Genomic DNA, 17,183 nt, shown 5'->3' with positions numbered 1-17,183 from the left:
ATTGTTTGGAGATGAAAAGCAGTAGGTTGGTTAGTTTTAAAAGGGATAGGGAGTTGTACATACATACACACACATATACCAAGGGCTTTTTCCCCCTTACAAGGGAGGTAGCCAAAGACAAAAGGGATAATTCCACTCCCACCCATTCACCACCCCCTCCCTCTTTTCTTGGTTGTAAGCATGTATATCTGTCTGCATCATGAGGTTGTGGTAGTTTCTAAGGGGGGGTCTTGCACTTCAGTCTCCTAGTAGGAAGGAAGGGTAGGTTTCCAAGGTCATGTTTACTAAAGGGTTAATATAAAAAGCTATGGTTAAAGGTGTGAATTGTGAAAAATTTAGCCAGTGGCTTATAAGTGGGTACGAAGTGTAAAAGGTAAAGATCGTATATCTGGGCAGTTTAAGTTGTAGTTTGGTCAATATTAGTATCATTAACTTAACCGCATCCTGGGTGCCCTTTGTGGTCACATCTCCCCAGCCAAGAGATTAGTTGGAAACAAGTGAGTCAAGTATGTTAAGTACCAGTCACACTTGCCATCAACTTCTAAGGTATTAGTTAGACCCAGGGATCACAAGGTAGTGGTGAGGCAGCCAGTGGTAATCCTCTTAGATATAATGTCTAGGCAGTGGATTCAAAACTACTTTATGGGTTTTATTTCATTTTATTCTGCAGCATGATGCATTCACCAGGAACAACACGAGCAATTACTTCTTGCTTAGTGCCGTTCTTCACACAGATAAATCAATCATCCAGTGACCACAAAGATTGAGGTCATACCCCACATTAAGCAAGAACTAAGTATAAATCTTAGGAAGATAATATGTGAACTAATATCCAAGGCAAGTTTAGTTTTTGGTTATAACTGCTATTGCAGCAAAAGGGGCAACTTTATCATAGCTTCAGCAATCGACTCATTTATATAATGATACAATCCTTTGGAACATACAATGGTTTGAAATGTGTTAAACCAAATATTTTTTCATCTAATTTACTCTAATACAGTACATATTGCTGGAAAGCACTTTTATTTTTTTGTCTATTTTTTTCTGGGAATGATCCCATAAAGCTTCACTGACAAGAGGCAAGTTAACTCAATTCCTATCAGTTTCACAGCTGTACACACTTGTGGAAACCTGACAGGAGAGGTTATTATGCTGATCTATTATAGTTACTCTTCCAATAAACACAACCAACATTTAAATGGGTTTCAATCTTCACCATGAAATTCTATTTCAAAGCTTGATATCCAACTCTGAAAATCTGCAACACTAGTGCAAGCAAATGTTAACCCTTCACTAACTCAAGACACTTTCTTGAACCCTGACAGTGATCATTTCAAACATATTCACAAGCAATTTTGTTGTATATTTTGACCACAAACAACATTCCTACAACATGTAGAAAGGAATTGTTCCATTATGCAACAGTAAGATGGGACAATGTATACCAAACATACTATGGGAGCAAACAAACAGTTATTAGTTCAGCATCTCTTTGGGACTGGATAACGTCAATGAAAATTACTTGTCACCACCCCAACCATGGGCACCAGATGAGAAGAGAAGAATGGCTTTCTGCTTTTTCTTCTTCCCTTTCTTGTTATTACCACTGCTTTTAACGTCTTCTGTGCCTTCTGAAGGAAATGAAAATCTTAGTACAAACTGAATGTGGGATGGAGGTAAAATATATGTATGCTTCAACTCAACTGCCCCCCTTATGAGGAGGAACAGACCTTTTGGTATGTATAACTATAATATAAACAAAAAATACGTCAGACTAATTCTATATATTGACGAATTGTGGGTCTAACCTTGGGACACTTTTGTAGCATTGTCTAGTGCCTTTGCAAAGGCACTGCTGAAAGCATGTTTAAACTCTGGCACAGGTGTGAAGTCTTCATTATCACTTTCTTCTTTGTCTCCTTTGTGGGCTTCACTCAACTTGTTACCTACACTGTGACTTAACTTCAGCCCTACAGGACGACTTTTTACCACATCAATTCCTGAGCAACCTACAATTTATATCAATACAATGAAAGTTATTAATGTTGTTTGCAAAATTGATATCAACATGTGCCAAACAATGTGTACCCAATGCTGAGCAAAGTAATTAAATTCATTTACAAAACTAATATTAACACAGCAAACAAAGCTTACCAGGACCCCACGCTGAGCAAGCTGCACTGTTCTTCTGAGCTCCTAAACTTGGCCAGACAGTCTTTGTCATACTCACAGGTTCACTCTGAGAATGGGGAAGTTTTGTTTCTCCATCTCTGATCATCTTTGAAGGAAAATTCTTTGAAATATGGTCATGAGATGAATAATACTTAAGATATAAATATACTTTGGATAAATGTAGCTAAATTTACCACATGTCAAATTGCATTGTACATACCTGGGCAAAGGAAGGGCCCTGTCCAGTTGAGTCAACTGAGGAACCTAGGTGTGAATCTATGGTAGGACTATTACTGCGCTCACTATGGCTGTCAGGGATGCTAAGGCTGCCTCCATTCTCCTTACCATAACTAGAACTGCACCCAAATAAGTGTATAAGCAATTAAAATACAAAAAGTTGTGATGGGTGGGGTTGTCAGTATGCATTTATGTAGTATGATTCAATTCTGCCACCTGACTGGGCAAGTTTTACACCTGTAATTCAGCTGATGTCATGAAATTTTAAAATCCTTCAGGATTAGCAAAACCCCCTTATCATAATTGATTCAAACTTCCCCTGGCCTTTAATTTACTTATTCATCAAACATCCCATATTAATGCATTCCTTCATCCTTTTCCAATACATTCTTAATTTCACCAGTTAACCTCTACCAAGACTAGACAAGGACCAAAGACCATTAAATACTTTATTATCAGCCACCATAAATCAATTGACCTTTAATCCTATCCAAAGTTGCAGCTTTTCTCCTGTGACCAGCAGACATCAAACAAATATGGCCAACATGTATCAATCATACTGGAGGCCCGCTGCTGGTCCTCTGATTCTGGCATGGAGAACTTTAACTATTCCTCATCCAAATCAGTTGAAATTTTAATACACCATTTTAAGTAATATTCATGTGAATAAATTGAACTAATTGATATTGGACATCACTAGAATGTATTAAAGATGGCCTGATGTATTGGACAGAGACAGGACTACATGGGCATTGAACATATCCTGTATACTACACATTCACAATCTCTCCCTCACTCCCGCACTCTTCTTATAGGAATAGTCATTATTCAATTTACATTTCCTAATTATATATGTAACAAGAGGTAGCTGTGCTGAACTTATCCCTACACTTCTAAGAATAGTTATGCAAAGCTTCCAAATTATAATGACCAACCTGAGAGGTGGATCATCATTGGAGAAAGATGGAAAGTGCATGAGAGAGTCTGCTTTGGTATAGACACTGCGGCTACGTCCAAGCAGTTTGTCCTCCTGTGCCTGAATTCTTTTCTCAATTCGACGTTCCTCTCGAGCCTTTTTTGTCCTTGTACGTCTCCGAGCTTCAATTTTATCCTGTGGAACAAGTTTAACCATTATGCCATTAAATTATTCAATGACAAAGTAGGATACAAGCCCAGAGATAGGACAGTAGGGTGGTATAGGGCATCAGGTAATAACTATAGCATAACATTAGGATGTATGTAAAAAGAGATGATGGCAGTGTCTAAGAAAAATGCATACTGTACATGTAAAAGGTGGTGGATGGGAAGATGGTTAAAGTGGTTTTAACTGACTATAGAGTGGCACCCAAATGGATTGGAAGTCTGAACATAAATGTATTCAGGGAAAAGACAGTATTGTAAGACTTAATTGACAGGAAACTGATAGTAAAGGTAAAGTGTAGGGGAAGGTATGGGAGGGCCAAAAGAATTGTTGAAAGTGAACAGATCAAATTAAAAGAAAGGCAAGAAAGAATACCAGAGAATGGGCAGAAATTAAATACAAAAGGGAAACATAAGTGAAAGAGCAACTGGTGTTTCAAGGATGATGTGCTGTGTGCAAAGACAATATGTGGGATGAGGAAGATGAAGAAGAAGAAGAAGAAGAAGAAGAAGAAGAAGAAGAAGAAGAAGAAGAAGAAGATGATGATGATGATGATGATGATGATGAGGGAGGATGATGATGATGATGATGATGATGATGATGATGATGATGAAGAAGAGAAGAAGAAGAAGAGAAGAAGAAGAAGAAGAAAACACCCACACAAGCATATGAAGATTGGATGCAAAGTAGAACTAAGGAAGCATGACATGTAAAAGTGAAGTAGGTGTTTGAGATACCTACACATACCAAAGGTGTTCCCCCTTACAAGGGAGGTAGCCAAAGTCAAAAGAAGTCAATGGTGTTTGGGATTGGATTATGAAAAAGAAAATGGTCTGGAAGGAAGTGAAAACTGAGGGCGGCGGGGGTCAGACAGTGGAAGAGGTTGCAGATGGACAGATGCTAATGAAAAGTGAAGGTGGTAAGGGCAAGATAGGTAGAATATTTCATGGTTTTGTTGAATGCAGATGAAGGGGACTGACTGACTATAGTAGTGAGAGATACCAGATAAATGATTGTGATGAAGAGGAACAATAGGACTATAGAAAAAGAGGAGACACAAGAGAGCATTGAAAGCAATAAATACAGTTAAGGTACCTAGGTTACATGGGTGTTACAAGAAGTGTCTCACAATGGCGGCAGCAGTTAGTGGACTGGCTAGCAAGACTGTTTAATGTGTGCCTACGAGAGGGAAGTATGCCATTGGACAGGAACAACACATGGTTCTTCCATTAAAAGAGGAATGGGACAAATATGAATATAGCTTTAGAGGAATCAGCATCAAGTTTGGTTGGTAAGGTACACAGAAGGATATGAAGCAAGAGAAGTGGGAAGGGAAAAGAGGGAGTATTTGGGGAAGAGCAATGTGGTGTGGAAGAGAAAGCGTGATCAAATTTTTGTAGCAAAGCAGATGTGCAAGACATTTTTTGGCAATTGCTATAGATGTCTTTTGAATTTTTACAAATGTGGAGTACATATGATAGGGTTAACAGGTGTTGTGAGACATGTTGTAGATATTTGGAATACAGGGAAGCCTGTAGACGGCAGTCAAAACTATGCGAGGCTCAGGAACGAAGACCGTGAGTGGTACAAGGGATAAATGCGAGGGTGCTAGGCTAGAGTTTTGAGTTAGTGTGAGTAAAGGGAAATGAAAGGTTGAGCCAGCTGTTTGAAGATGACAAGCCATTACATAGTACTTACTTGAAACTCTGCCATGACAAGTTTTGATACAAGAGGTTGCTTGATGTTAAGTTCAACAACTTCAAAGACACAAGATAATGGAAGATGTCGAAGATAGCGTAATCTTCCCCGTAAGTCTTCAGTCATGGTGCTAGACTCCTGCAAAATGGAACATTTAATGTTTACACAATTTTTATGTAATATTGTAATATTTCATAATACCTATCAAGTTTATTTCACAGTACAACTCAATTCACCTTATCAATTATTTTAGCAGTGATGAGAGGGGGGCATTTTTCTAAGGACCCATATTCTCTGACCAACATCTGTACATTCAAGGCATGCATGTACATGTGTGCCCCATTGCTGGCTTGATAAAAATAGTAAGTTGACTTTGGTCCTTGGCGCTGAGCCTGGATAAAAAGATGACAAAAGTTAATATGTAGTATTAAATGGAGTAAAGTGGGAAGTATGCCAGTTGTTTGCTGACAACATTGCACTTGTGGCAAAGTCAGAGGGGGGATTAAGGGAGTCAGTGACAGAGTTTGGGAAGGTATGTGATATGATAAAGTTGAAGGCAAATGTGGCTCAAAGTAAGGTGATGAGACGCATGAGGGGAGAGTATGGCAGCAATCTGGAAGTGAGTCTTAAAGAAGAGAGGCTGAAGGATGTGGACAGCTTTAGGTACTTGGTGTTGCATGTGGCAGGATAGGGAAGAGTGAAAGTGGAGGTAGATTGTAGATTGAGAGAAGCAGGTAAGTGCCTTGGGGAATTAAAAAGGGTCATGAGAAACAGACATCTGGGAATGGATGCAAAGAGGAGATTGTATGAAAAGTTGATTGTGCCAACAGCACAGTATGGGGCAGACACATAGAACATAAGAGAGGAAGAATTTAAATGTGTTCAAAATTAAATGTCTGAGGTATGGTAGGGGTTACAAGGTTGGATAGAATGACAAAAGAGAGAAGAACAGGGTTGGAAAAGCACATGGGAGATAGGGTCAATGAAAGAGTATTGGGATGGTTTGGTCACATGGAAAGAATGAGTGAAGAAACATTATAAAAATAAGTGTGGAAGGCAGAGGTGGATGGAGTGAACACAAGGGGCAACCAAGTACAAGATGTATCGATGGGGTGAAAGAGGCATTGAGCAAGAGGGGGACGTTTGTTGGGGAAGGAAAGGAGAAAGCAGAAGATTGGGGCAAGTGGAGAATGGCTGTGTATGGATGATACTGTGATAAATGGATGGGAGTGGGTAGGTGATGGGGGAGTGGTTGTGTGTGAATATTTTGATGCAGCCCAAAGGATTTCTCCGTCTTCAATGTTTTAGTATCAGAAAACAGACAGGGGAGGCCGCCAATTAAATGAAGCGGCATTGCTGTGGATGTGTTGTCTTGCTTCTGACCCAGGGCAATGAGCGAGATGAGATGACCCATCATCTATGAGGAGCCACAATGAGAGGGAGGGAGGGAGGGGTGGTGGTGGGTGGGGACGAAGTGGGTGCAAGTGAAATTATGCATTTTGACTTTGGCTACCCCCTTTGTAAGGGAGATAGAGCCCTTGGTATGTGTAAATACCAGAAAAATACATCATATACAAAATACCAAATGTTAAATACCTGCCCCCCTGCAGCTGGGTTAACTGGCTGCAGCTGTGATATGTCCAAGTCTTCAACTGTGACAGTTGGTTCCTCCTTCACAGACTCTTCAACCTCATCAGCATTTCCCTCAGTGACCTCCTTGTCCCCACAATCTGCTGTTGGAGTGATCTTCGATTCCACATTGCCTACTGGTATCTCATTAGGGAAGGCCACTTTGTCCGCATCTGGAGACATTGGACTACGAAGAGAATCTGTCTCTGATGTACTGGATACATTGGATTCAAATGAAGCCTGGCTTGATATGATGGCCCTTTCATTGTTTTGTGGTAGAAGAGGACTCTGGCATCCATTCTTTGCCAGCTCTCTTTCCCGAGCATCTAACAAGGACAGCGCTTCCTGAATAAAACAAGCCTCTGGAGCTTCTCCTTCATCGGCAAGTTGGGTTTCAAGTGAGATGCGTTCTCTCCCAATGATCATATTCCTCACCTTTGGAGAAATATATATATATATGTATATATATATTTATGTATATTATAGACCTTTAACCCTTTTAATAAGGATTAGCAAAGCTAAAGCACACAATTTTTTAATAAAGCTGATATACAAGAACATTACTTCAATCAATAATATACTTTAACCAAGAGTTAACTTACTTCATCACTTGAAGCCAAAAGCAATTTGGCATAAGGTTGTTGTGGTAGTTTTGAATACAACCTTGTTGGTTGGCACACAGTTTCTGCCGAATAGGCAACTGCTGGAATGGGTACCAACAAATCCCTTTCTCGTCGCATAAGTTGAAGTTCAATCTCTTCCCCTATACTGAACTCCTTATGACAAACAGCAGTCACACTGTGAAGGCATGACTTTTAGTACTTATCTAAATATTATACATACAAAATTATAACTTGTTTCACTAGAAAACATACCTTTTTAGATCTTCCTTGATAACAGCCTCGTAGCAAATTGGACATTTACGCCACTTGTCATCAGAAAGTGCAAGATAATGAAGGATGCACGGGTAGCAGTAAATATGTCCACACCTTGTCACCTGTAAAATAATGATCCACCATTCTTCAATGTCCTTAAAACTTGTTTACAAACTACTTCAAATCATACAATGACCTGTAACAATATCTCTTTCAATCATAAAATGGACACTATGTCTCACATACACACAAAAAGCCTTCCTATAAGAGTGGCCAAAACATTACAACCACCCAAAACTCCTATGTTGTCAGTCCCATCTTGGCACCTCTTGGATGAAGTCAGCTCTGTTCCCCATCACACTACTAAACTACAAATGTAATATTCTCTACAACTGGTTTATCTCCTACTTTCCTTCCATGCTTGCTCATCAAATACAAACCCCTGCCAACTGGCATGTTTACCTCCCTCCCCATCATCCTGAACAACCAGTGACATTACATAATCCTGGCACTGGTCCAATTTTATTTCAAAACACTCCCTCTTTCCAACATTTACACATACTCTATTACTCAGAAACTTTTGACCATTCTAATCATGCTTCCTATCCCATGCACCCTTGGCACATTCCATAATCTGTCAACTTTGTCACTTTTCTAAATACACGAAAGCCCCAAAGACATCCTTCTCATACATCTCACAAGAATTTGAACTATGCACCCTCCTTCCCACATACATCTAAGCTTATAAACACATAAATAATGCCCCCCATTTATATATATATATATATATATATATATATTATATATATATATACATACATACACACACACACACACACACACACACACAGATTGCACTTTCCTGGATTTACAAAAGGCATGTGACACAGTACCACACAAAAAGCTATTAAGAAAACTCGAAATAACAGGTGTACATGGAAAATTATTGAAATGGATGGAAGATTTCTTGCACCGGCAAAAAACGAGGGTGGTACTTAAGAGATAAAAACTCAACCTGGGAAGAAATGATATGTGGAGTCCAATAAGGTTCAGTATTAGCTCCAATAATGTTTGCTATATATATAAAAGACATGGATGAAGATGAAGAATGTTACACGAACTTCTTTGCAGACGATGCAAAACTACTAAAGAAAGTAATAAAGAGACCTGGACAAAATCTGGGAATGGAGCCAAAAGTGGGAAGTGAACATAAACATCAAGAAATGTAGTATAGTTTGGAGAGAGAGAGAGAGAGAGAAAAAAAACATCAACAGCATTACATATATGCAAATGTCAGCAACCCCTACATAAATAAAACATACAGCAACAAAACCAATACTTCAATCCATATTGCCCACTTACATGGATTATATAATCAAGGAAGGCACCATTTGATACAAAGATAGACCCATAACACTCCCTGACAGCATATCTACTTGCCTATTCAACAACTATGCATTTTCATTCCTATGCATAAAACAATTTATTTACCTTTGGTGCAGTTGGTGGATAAAGGCATATGGGGCAAGCTGGAGCATCACCCACATGCAGATGAACCTCCTGAACTAAATTCCAATCCACCAGCAGATCTGGATCACTTCTATACATAGAGTAATCCTCCCCATCGAGCACTACAAACTGGCAGCTAAGATGAGAGGAGTAAACAATTATCAACCCATTAGCATGTTTGAAAGCAGATTTTATAAATACATATATCAAGGGCTTTCCCCCTTACAAAGGAGGTAGCCAAAGTCAAAAGGCATAATTCCACTCCCACTCTTTTCATCACCACCCTTTCCACAGATTTTATACCATAAGAATAAGTAACTCCATGCTTTGCACTCAACATACTTGGCCTGTAAGAAGTGTTCCTTGTTATACTTCAGATGAGAAGAATATTTCCTCATCCTTGCACCTCTTCCATATGAACTTCCTCCACCTTGAGATCTAAGGTGTCCTCGTTCACTTGGACTTGGTCCCCACCAGTCCAAGAGGTGCGTTATGTTCTGCTTCTTGCTTCCTGAACGGTAAACTGAGCCAGCTTCCGAGACCACATCATCAGTGGCTACCTGTTCACAAGGAATCTTAAGGAGTCTGGAATCTATAGTACATCAGAAGTACACTTTATGTATACATACATACATTCAAAAAGGCCCTTTCCCCCTTATAAGGAGAGTGGCAGTCAAAATCTACATCCATCTCACACCTATCCAAAACTTGTTTCTCTTCTACCTTAGCTCCTTATGAATGAAGGGTCATCACTGTCCCCTGCTCATTGCCCAGGTCAGAGGCAATGCAGCAAGACATAACACCTCTACAGATAGGCCCAACATCCAAAGTTGGATTATCCCCACCGCTTCATTACATGGCATCCCCCTCCCCGACACTCATTCACTAAAGAATTTACAGAGCAGACAAGAAATCCCTTCAAGATTCATTAATTTCTCATTCATTAACAATCAACAAACTATCCCTTCAGGATTCATTCATTTCACATCCATTTACAATCACTTTCTATTTCATGAATTTGAGGTTCGGGAGGATAAATAATCAGAGAATAGGAGACGGGATTCAACGAGTATTGCTCCTCTTCCTGTATACTGTACTATGATTAGATAAATACATAATTTCTCACTATCTATCAGCCCCCATCCAGTTTATAGACATTTCATCTTGGCCCTTCATTTCTGCCTCCTTTAAATTCAAAGTCTCTGCTTCATACAGTGTTGTAGGAACAATCAACCCTCTTTACAATGTTCTCTTAGCTTTCATTCCTAGATACCCATTCCCCAGAACACCCATCATGCCACCCAAACATTTACATAATCTCCTTACTCTAAAGGTACCTACACTTCCTAGAGCCTCTACTTTTAAATTCGCCTCTTAAGTGACATATGGTCCCACCCAGAGGCTGTTGCTGGTTTCCTGGATGCTGTAAATATTCTACAAGAGAAATGGGGCAATGGAATGGTTGATTGATTGAAACTGTTACAGATTGTTTCACCTCTGACTTGGTTTACACATGCAAAATGGATGAACAAATGAATCAACGTGTAATAATTATCTATCTATATACCAAGGACTTCTATGCCCTTACAAGGAAGGTAGCCAAGTCAAAGGTATGCATCCACTCCCATCTACCACCCGTGTTTCCCTCTAAGCTTAGCTCCTCGTGGATGAAGGGTCATCCCTATCTCCTACCCGCTGCCTGGTTTAGGGGAACAAGACATCCATCCACAGCAGGGCACTTCACTTGTATGGCGACCCCCCCCCCCTTCCTATCTCCTTATGGGGAGGATGAGGGTGTCAGCAAAGGCATACACCTACCCTTCACCCTTTCCATATTCATTTGTTGTCCTTTCTATTCTATCTTCTTCTAGAGGAAGGGTCATCCCTGTTCTCTGCCCAATGCTCAGGTCAGAGAATGTAGCAAGGTACAGCACCTCCATGGCAGGAAATAACAGCCAAAGCTGGTTTACCCAAAATATTTCATTACATGGCAACCTACCATCATCATCCATTCCAGAATTTACAGAACTAACAAGAAATCCCTTCAGACTGTGTCAATCTATAACTCGTTTACACTTATTCCTTGTCATCTACTTTCCTTATTGAGAGCCATTACACCCCTCCATACCCAAGCTCCCCTTCACCCTATCCATCCCAGTCTTGGTTTTTCCCATGTTCTTTCCATCCATCTCTGCCTTCCATATATTTTTGCACATCTTCCTTCACTCATTCTTTCCACACTCCCAAACAATCTCAGTAGTCTCTCTTCAACTATTTGCCACCTCTTTATCCACCTCTGCTCTCTGCCTCACCTCTTTTCCCATTACCCATTTTCATAACTCCAACTACACTTATCAAACACTTCATCTCAATCTTATTTAGGCTTCTTTCTGCCTCCCTAACTCAAAGTTATACCCCATATACTGTCATAATTATAATTATCACTTTAAACATTCTCTTCATTCATTCCCAGATACCTATTTCTTGATACATTTTTCAATCCCTCACCCCCTCTATAATTTTGCAAAAGTGTAAGATGAAGGTTGTCTATATATTTTGACTGCCACCCCCATTCCCTAACTATAATGGGAAGGGGTATTTTGGTGTAAGTACATATGTACTTACTAAATCATACATGTGGTGATCATGTGTACATTTTAGTGGTGAGAATGAGCAAAATAGAGAATTTTCTTCCATGACTGTGGTACAACATATGTACCTAACCAATCACAAAAATACAACAATGCTACATAGTCAAGCACTTACCTGGCTATTCGTCTTCTCCCTGGTACGGCCATTCCTCCTCCACGGCCGCCCACCGCGCCCGCCCACCGGCTTCCGGCCATACTCCGGCTTATCAAATTCACGTTTCCTTGCATAGTTACCATTTTTCTTGTTGGCAAATTCTGAAAAATACACATATCAATGACAATCTGCTGGTCCTAAAAATTCTCAGTTCAATTAAGGATAATATATTCAAGGTTCTCTTAAAGGGGCCGTCGCGATGAATTTCCGAAAAAAAAAAAATCGAAATATTCGAAAAAAAAATAAATAAAAAAATCCTGTCATCTAGTGGCCTTTGGCAAGCCAGTCCTGAAATATTTCAGCAAAATACCAAAAAATAAAGGAGTTATGGCTATTTTTCTGACCCCCCCCCCACTTCCCAGTATACCTTTGCTGCACATATGTTCGACGAAGTTATTTCATCGCGATAAAAATGGCACAAATGCGATGTATTTTGTTATTCACTATTATAGACTAGCTGGAAACTTGTCCTACACGTGGGGATAGCACTTCGCACTCATGAGTAAACTGAGAGAATTATTGTGAGTAGGCGGAGAAAGCAAATTGTCGCTCCCTGGAGAACTTTTATTTGAAACTATAATCATTTCAAGAATGCCTAAACATTTGAAGAAGAAATGTGCGTTTCATGAAAGCTAAGAAACTGAATCAAATTATTGAGAGTGTACTTCTGCCTTGGTTATTACTGGAGATGACTCATAGCAGTGCTGCTGCGCGCACCTGGGCTTGGCTACGCTGACCACGCATTAACGCCCTCCTCTACCCCTCCATATTGTCTTTTCTCAAATGACGTCACCGCAAACATCGAGCATGTGTGATGTACCATCACGTGCCTCTTCAAATGAAATGCTCCAAGTGCTTTTCATCACAAGAGCGACTGTCATTGATCATAACTTTGGAAGGACAATCTTCTTTCTCACTTGGTTGGAGTCAATCCCATCATTACAAAAGCACTTGAGGAACAAGACAAAGACACAGAATGGAAAGGGACACCAAAGACCAGAAAGAGGAAGAGAAAACTATTGTTCAGCTCCGATTTCCAGCCGGGAGCTTTCTAGTAAGCGAACCTGGCGACAATGAGCTGCTAATACCTCATAAAAGGGGGGACCAGGTACCAGCTACACTTTATAATAACATGTGAATGACATAGAATGCATGAAGAATGTCGCAGAGAAAAAAATTTAAATGAAATATATAAAAAATGCAGGGAAATGTATTTTGAACTTCAAAGCTCAATATCTCAAAACTACCCTTTTCTCTACATTTCAACTTGGCGGATTTTAATGGGGTTTGGATCATTTGAAAGCTGAATAAATTTGCAAACTTTTTATTGTGGGGGTTTTCATTTTTTGTGATAGAATTTGAAAAATATATATATATATATATTTCTCCTAAACTAAGAGGAAATTCCAAAAACTGTACGATAATTTTTTAGGTATTGCTATAGAACATTTGTGGTATTTCTTTTTTAGCATGCTCAGTCAATGGATAAATGAGGAGATAGAAAGTTTGTAATTGGTCAAAAACGTTTTTTTTTTTATTAATAACTTTATTGTTTTTCAACCAAATGATATGAAAATTGGTGGTGAACGTTTCAGTATATTTATATATAATATATTAAAAATTCGTGAAATTCCGATCATAATTGACGAAGTTTGTTCTCGAGCGCGACGGCCCCCTTAGTGACCAAGTATATTGAAATACTCTATATTCTTGTTCTGGCACACAGACTATTTCAAACAGCTTAAAGGCCAGTGTGGAACTACATAAATTATCAAGCAATTATTTTGACTAGCTACAACAATGGGTTACTAATTTGATAAAGTTTAAAAATATACAAAAACTGTGCAAGGAAAAATACATTCAAACATCCTGTACAATGTAAGACTGCACAAATTCTATTGAGCCATAATTATTCTTTTACAGATAGACAAATCACCACTTAAAACAGAATTATCATTTAACTTTTACTAAATCCCCTGATATGCACTGGCCATGCAACTTTCCTTTGCAAATGGAAACTCATCCTCACTCTTGAAAGAATGCAGATCATTCATACTTCAACTATCCTTCATTTCTTTTTGAGAAAATGACAATGCATACCTGCAGGAGGTGGACATACAAGGACATTGGTCATTTCCTGATGGCAATCTTTAAGCCCTGCTAGGTCTCATCCTTTCAATTAGAAAAGGAGCAGTCACCATTGTCAGCTCTCACATGAGTGTAAGAAATACACTTAAATTTAAGCAATATCTAGGACCCAGTCCCAAGACCTAGTGTTAGCCCCATTAGGGTGCATCTTCTGATATTTACAGGTTTTGAATGCGGGCAGCTTCCCTGTCCATTTTTGTAGGACCACCACATACTGGTACCTGTCACTGGTCCTCTTTTCAATTAATCATTATTGCAATTTACCTCTATGAGGAGATAGGATAAGAGGAACATAAAGGTGATGGATGGTAGCCTTAACTTGGCTACCACCATTGTTAATGGGAAGAAGCCCAGTGTTTGCATGTGTGTGTGCATTTACCTAGTTTTATCTTACAGAAAGGGGAGCTATGCTCATGGTGTCCCGTCTTTGTATCTCGCAGTGTCTAGTTTGCTCTTAAATTTGTATATAGTTTTTGCACACACTATTGTTTTATCCAGTTTGTTCCAGATATCCACCACTCTGTGAGGATTTTTTTTTTCAGGCTTCTTCTATAACTATCCTTTTCCGAGTTTCTTTTCATGTCCCCTAGTAATTATCTTATCCCAATTCAGTAAGTCTTCTCTATCAAGGGCTTCTATGCCAATCATGATTCTGTAAATGGTCAACATGTCGGCTTTTTCTCTTCTTTGTTCCAAAATCACTAATTTCAATTTAGCCAGTCTCTCCTCATATGACAGGTTTGTAAGTGTTGTTGCCATTTTCGTGGCTGCTCTGGATTATTTCAATTTTTGTTATATTCTTTTTGGTACTAGATGACCAGTGTCAATGCATTTTCTTGTCTAGGCCTTGTTAGTGTGACTAGTATTTTTTTTTAATTATTTCTACATCTAAATAGGTAAAGCCCACCTTTATTGATCTTAGCAAGTTGTAAGATTCTCCAACAATTTTATCTGTTTATCACAGGACATGTCACTTGAGATAATTACTCCCAGGTCTTTTTCAGATCCCACTTCCTTTGTTCCAATTTCATACTGTCCTTATATTCTATATTTTTTCTGAATTACATTATACTAAATTTCTTAATGTTTAAGTCCACACCCCATTTTTTGCTCCATTTCCAACCCTGTTCAGGTCTCTCTGTAGTCATTCGCAATCTGTATTTACCTAGTTGTATTATACGGGAAGGGGAGCTATGCCTGTGATGACCCATTATTGCATCTCGCAACATCAAGTTTGTTCTTAAATTCTTGTATTGTGTTTGCACATACTATTTCTTCATCCAATTTGTTCCATATCTATCACTCTGTGTGGGAAGCCGTTCTTTTTCAGGTCTCTCCTGTAGTTATCCTTTTTGGGTTTCATTGCATGTCCTCTCGTTTTTCCTCCATCCTGCTTTAATAAGTGCTCTCTATCAAGGCATTCTTTTCCTTTCATAATTCTGTAGATGGTTATTAGGTTCCCTCGTTCCCTTCTTTGTTCTAGAGTTGGCAATTCCAGTTCAGCCAGTCTTTGTTCATATGTCAGGGTTTCAAATGTTGGGACCAACTTTGTCGTTCTTTGTATTCTTTCTAATTTTCTTGTATTCTTTTTTGTACTGGGTGACCATATCAGCGCTGCATATTCCAGTTTTGGCCTTATCAGTGTTTGTAATATTTTCGTGATCATTTCCTTATCCAGGTATTTAAAGACCACCTTTATTGATCTCAACAAATTGTATGTTTCTCCGACTATTTTATTTACTGTATATGTTCATCTGGTAACATGTCTTAGGTACCTTTCAGTATTTACTTTCTTTACTTCTTTTCCATCAATTTTATACTGTCCTGTTATTCTCTTCTTGCTTTTTCCAAATTCAATTACACTGTACTTCTTGATGTTGAGTTCTACCTCCCATCTCTTGCTCCACTCTGAGACTTTGTTCAGATCCCTCTGCAATGAGTCAGTCTATTTCGGAGTTTATTCTCTAATAATTTTGTGACATCTGCAAAGCAGTTCATGAACTTTCAATGCCTTTGTCCATGTCATTTACATATATAGCAAACATTATCGTTGCTAGTACTGACCCTTGTGGGACACCATTACTCATTTCTTCCCATTTTGAATATTTGTCTCTGCGCACCACTCATTTTTCTTCCATGTTGGAAGTCCCCCATCCAATTCAATAGTTTTACATGCATGCCTCCTATTGTTTCCAGTTTATATAGTAATTTTCTGTGTGGTACCTTATCAAATGCCTTTTGTAGGTCTAGGAAATCACAGTCTGCCCGGCCATCCCTTTCCTGCAATATATCTATCAATCTTGAATAGAAACAAATTAAATTAGTGGTACATTATTTTCCTTGTCTGAATCCAAATTGCCTCGGGTACAGTATATTATTCTCCTCCAGATATTTTGTCCATCTATCTTTGATGATTCTCTCACAAATTTTGACTATTGTACTTGTTAGGGACACTGGTCTATAATCTGTTGGGTCTTCCTTGTGTGTATTTTTATCAATGGCTTTTTCCCCCTTACAAGGCAGATAGCCAGGAAATAAAGGCATATATTCCACTCCCATCCATTTCATCCCCATATACTCCACTCCCATCATTCCCTCTTATCTTGGCTCCTGGATGATGGGTCATCCCTGTATCTCGCCCACTGCCCTGGGCCAGAAGGAAGGCCGCTTCATTTGACCCCCCCCCCTCCATGTAGAAAAAGAGAAGATGGGAGAAATCCCTTTGGGCTGCGTCAAAATATCATTCGCACTTACTCCCTCACCCCCATTCCCCACCCACTCCCTTCCATGCATCACATCATCATCCATACACCATTCTCCACTCTCACCTATCTTGTCCTCTTCCTTCCTTCCTCAACAGACATTCCCCTCTTTCCCAATGCCCCTTTTACCCCATCCATTTCATCCTTGGTCACCCCCTCATGTTCACTCCTCCTACCTCTGCCTTCCACACCTCTTTTACTAATCTT

General features: G+C 39.2%; 1 protein-coding gene across 4 annotated transcripts; it reads right to left on the bottom strand.

Moving 5' to 3' along the window:
• Positions 1-643: 643 nt before the first annotated feature.
• Positions 644-12,167, bottom strand: LOC143026404 (E3 ubiquitin-protein ligase RNF10; the record flags this gene model as incomplete). 4 transcript variants are annotated; one of them, XM_076186715.1, is given in 13 exon segments in its annotated part: positions 644-1,631; positions 1,809-2,009; positions 2,155-2,293; positions 2,393-2,528; positions 3,345-3,520; positions 5,249-5,386; positions 5,485-5,640; positions 6,845-7,312; positions 7,480-7,675; positions 7,753-7,874; positions 9,244-9,397; positions 9,604-9,836; positions 12,028-12,167. In XM_076186715.1, coding segments are annotated over 13 exon segments (2,372 nt in total), but the record flags the coding sequence as incomplete, so codon positions are not given.
• Between the last annotated feature and the right edge of the window lie 5,016 nt (positions 12,168-17,183).

The sequence above is a fragment of the Oratosquilla oratoria genome, chromosome 6 (assembly GCF_046742065.1).
Source record: "Oratosquilla oratoria isolate Oo_2021 chromosome 6, ASM4674206v1, whole genome shotgun sequence".
NCBI classification, from domain to species: Eukaryota; Metazoa; Arthropoda; class Malacostraca; order Stomatopoda; family Squillidae; genus Oratosquilla; species Oratosquilla oratoria.
This window is presented reverse-complemented; position numbering and strand designations above follow the sequence as displayed.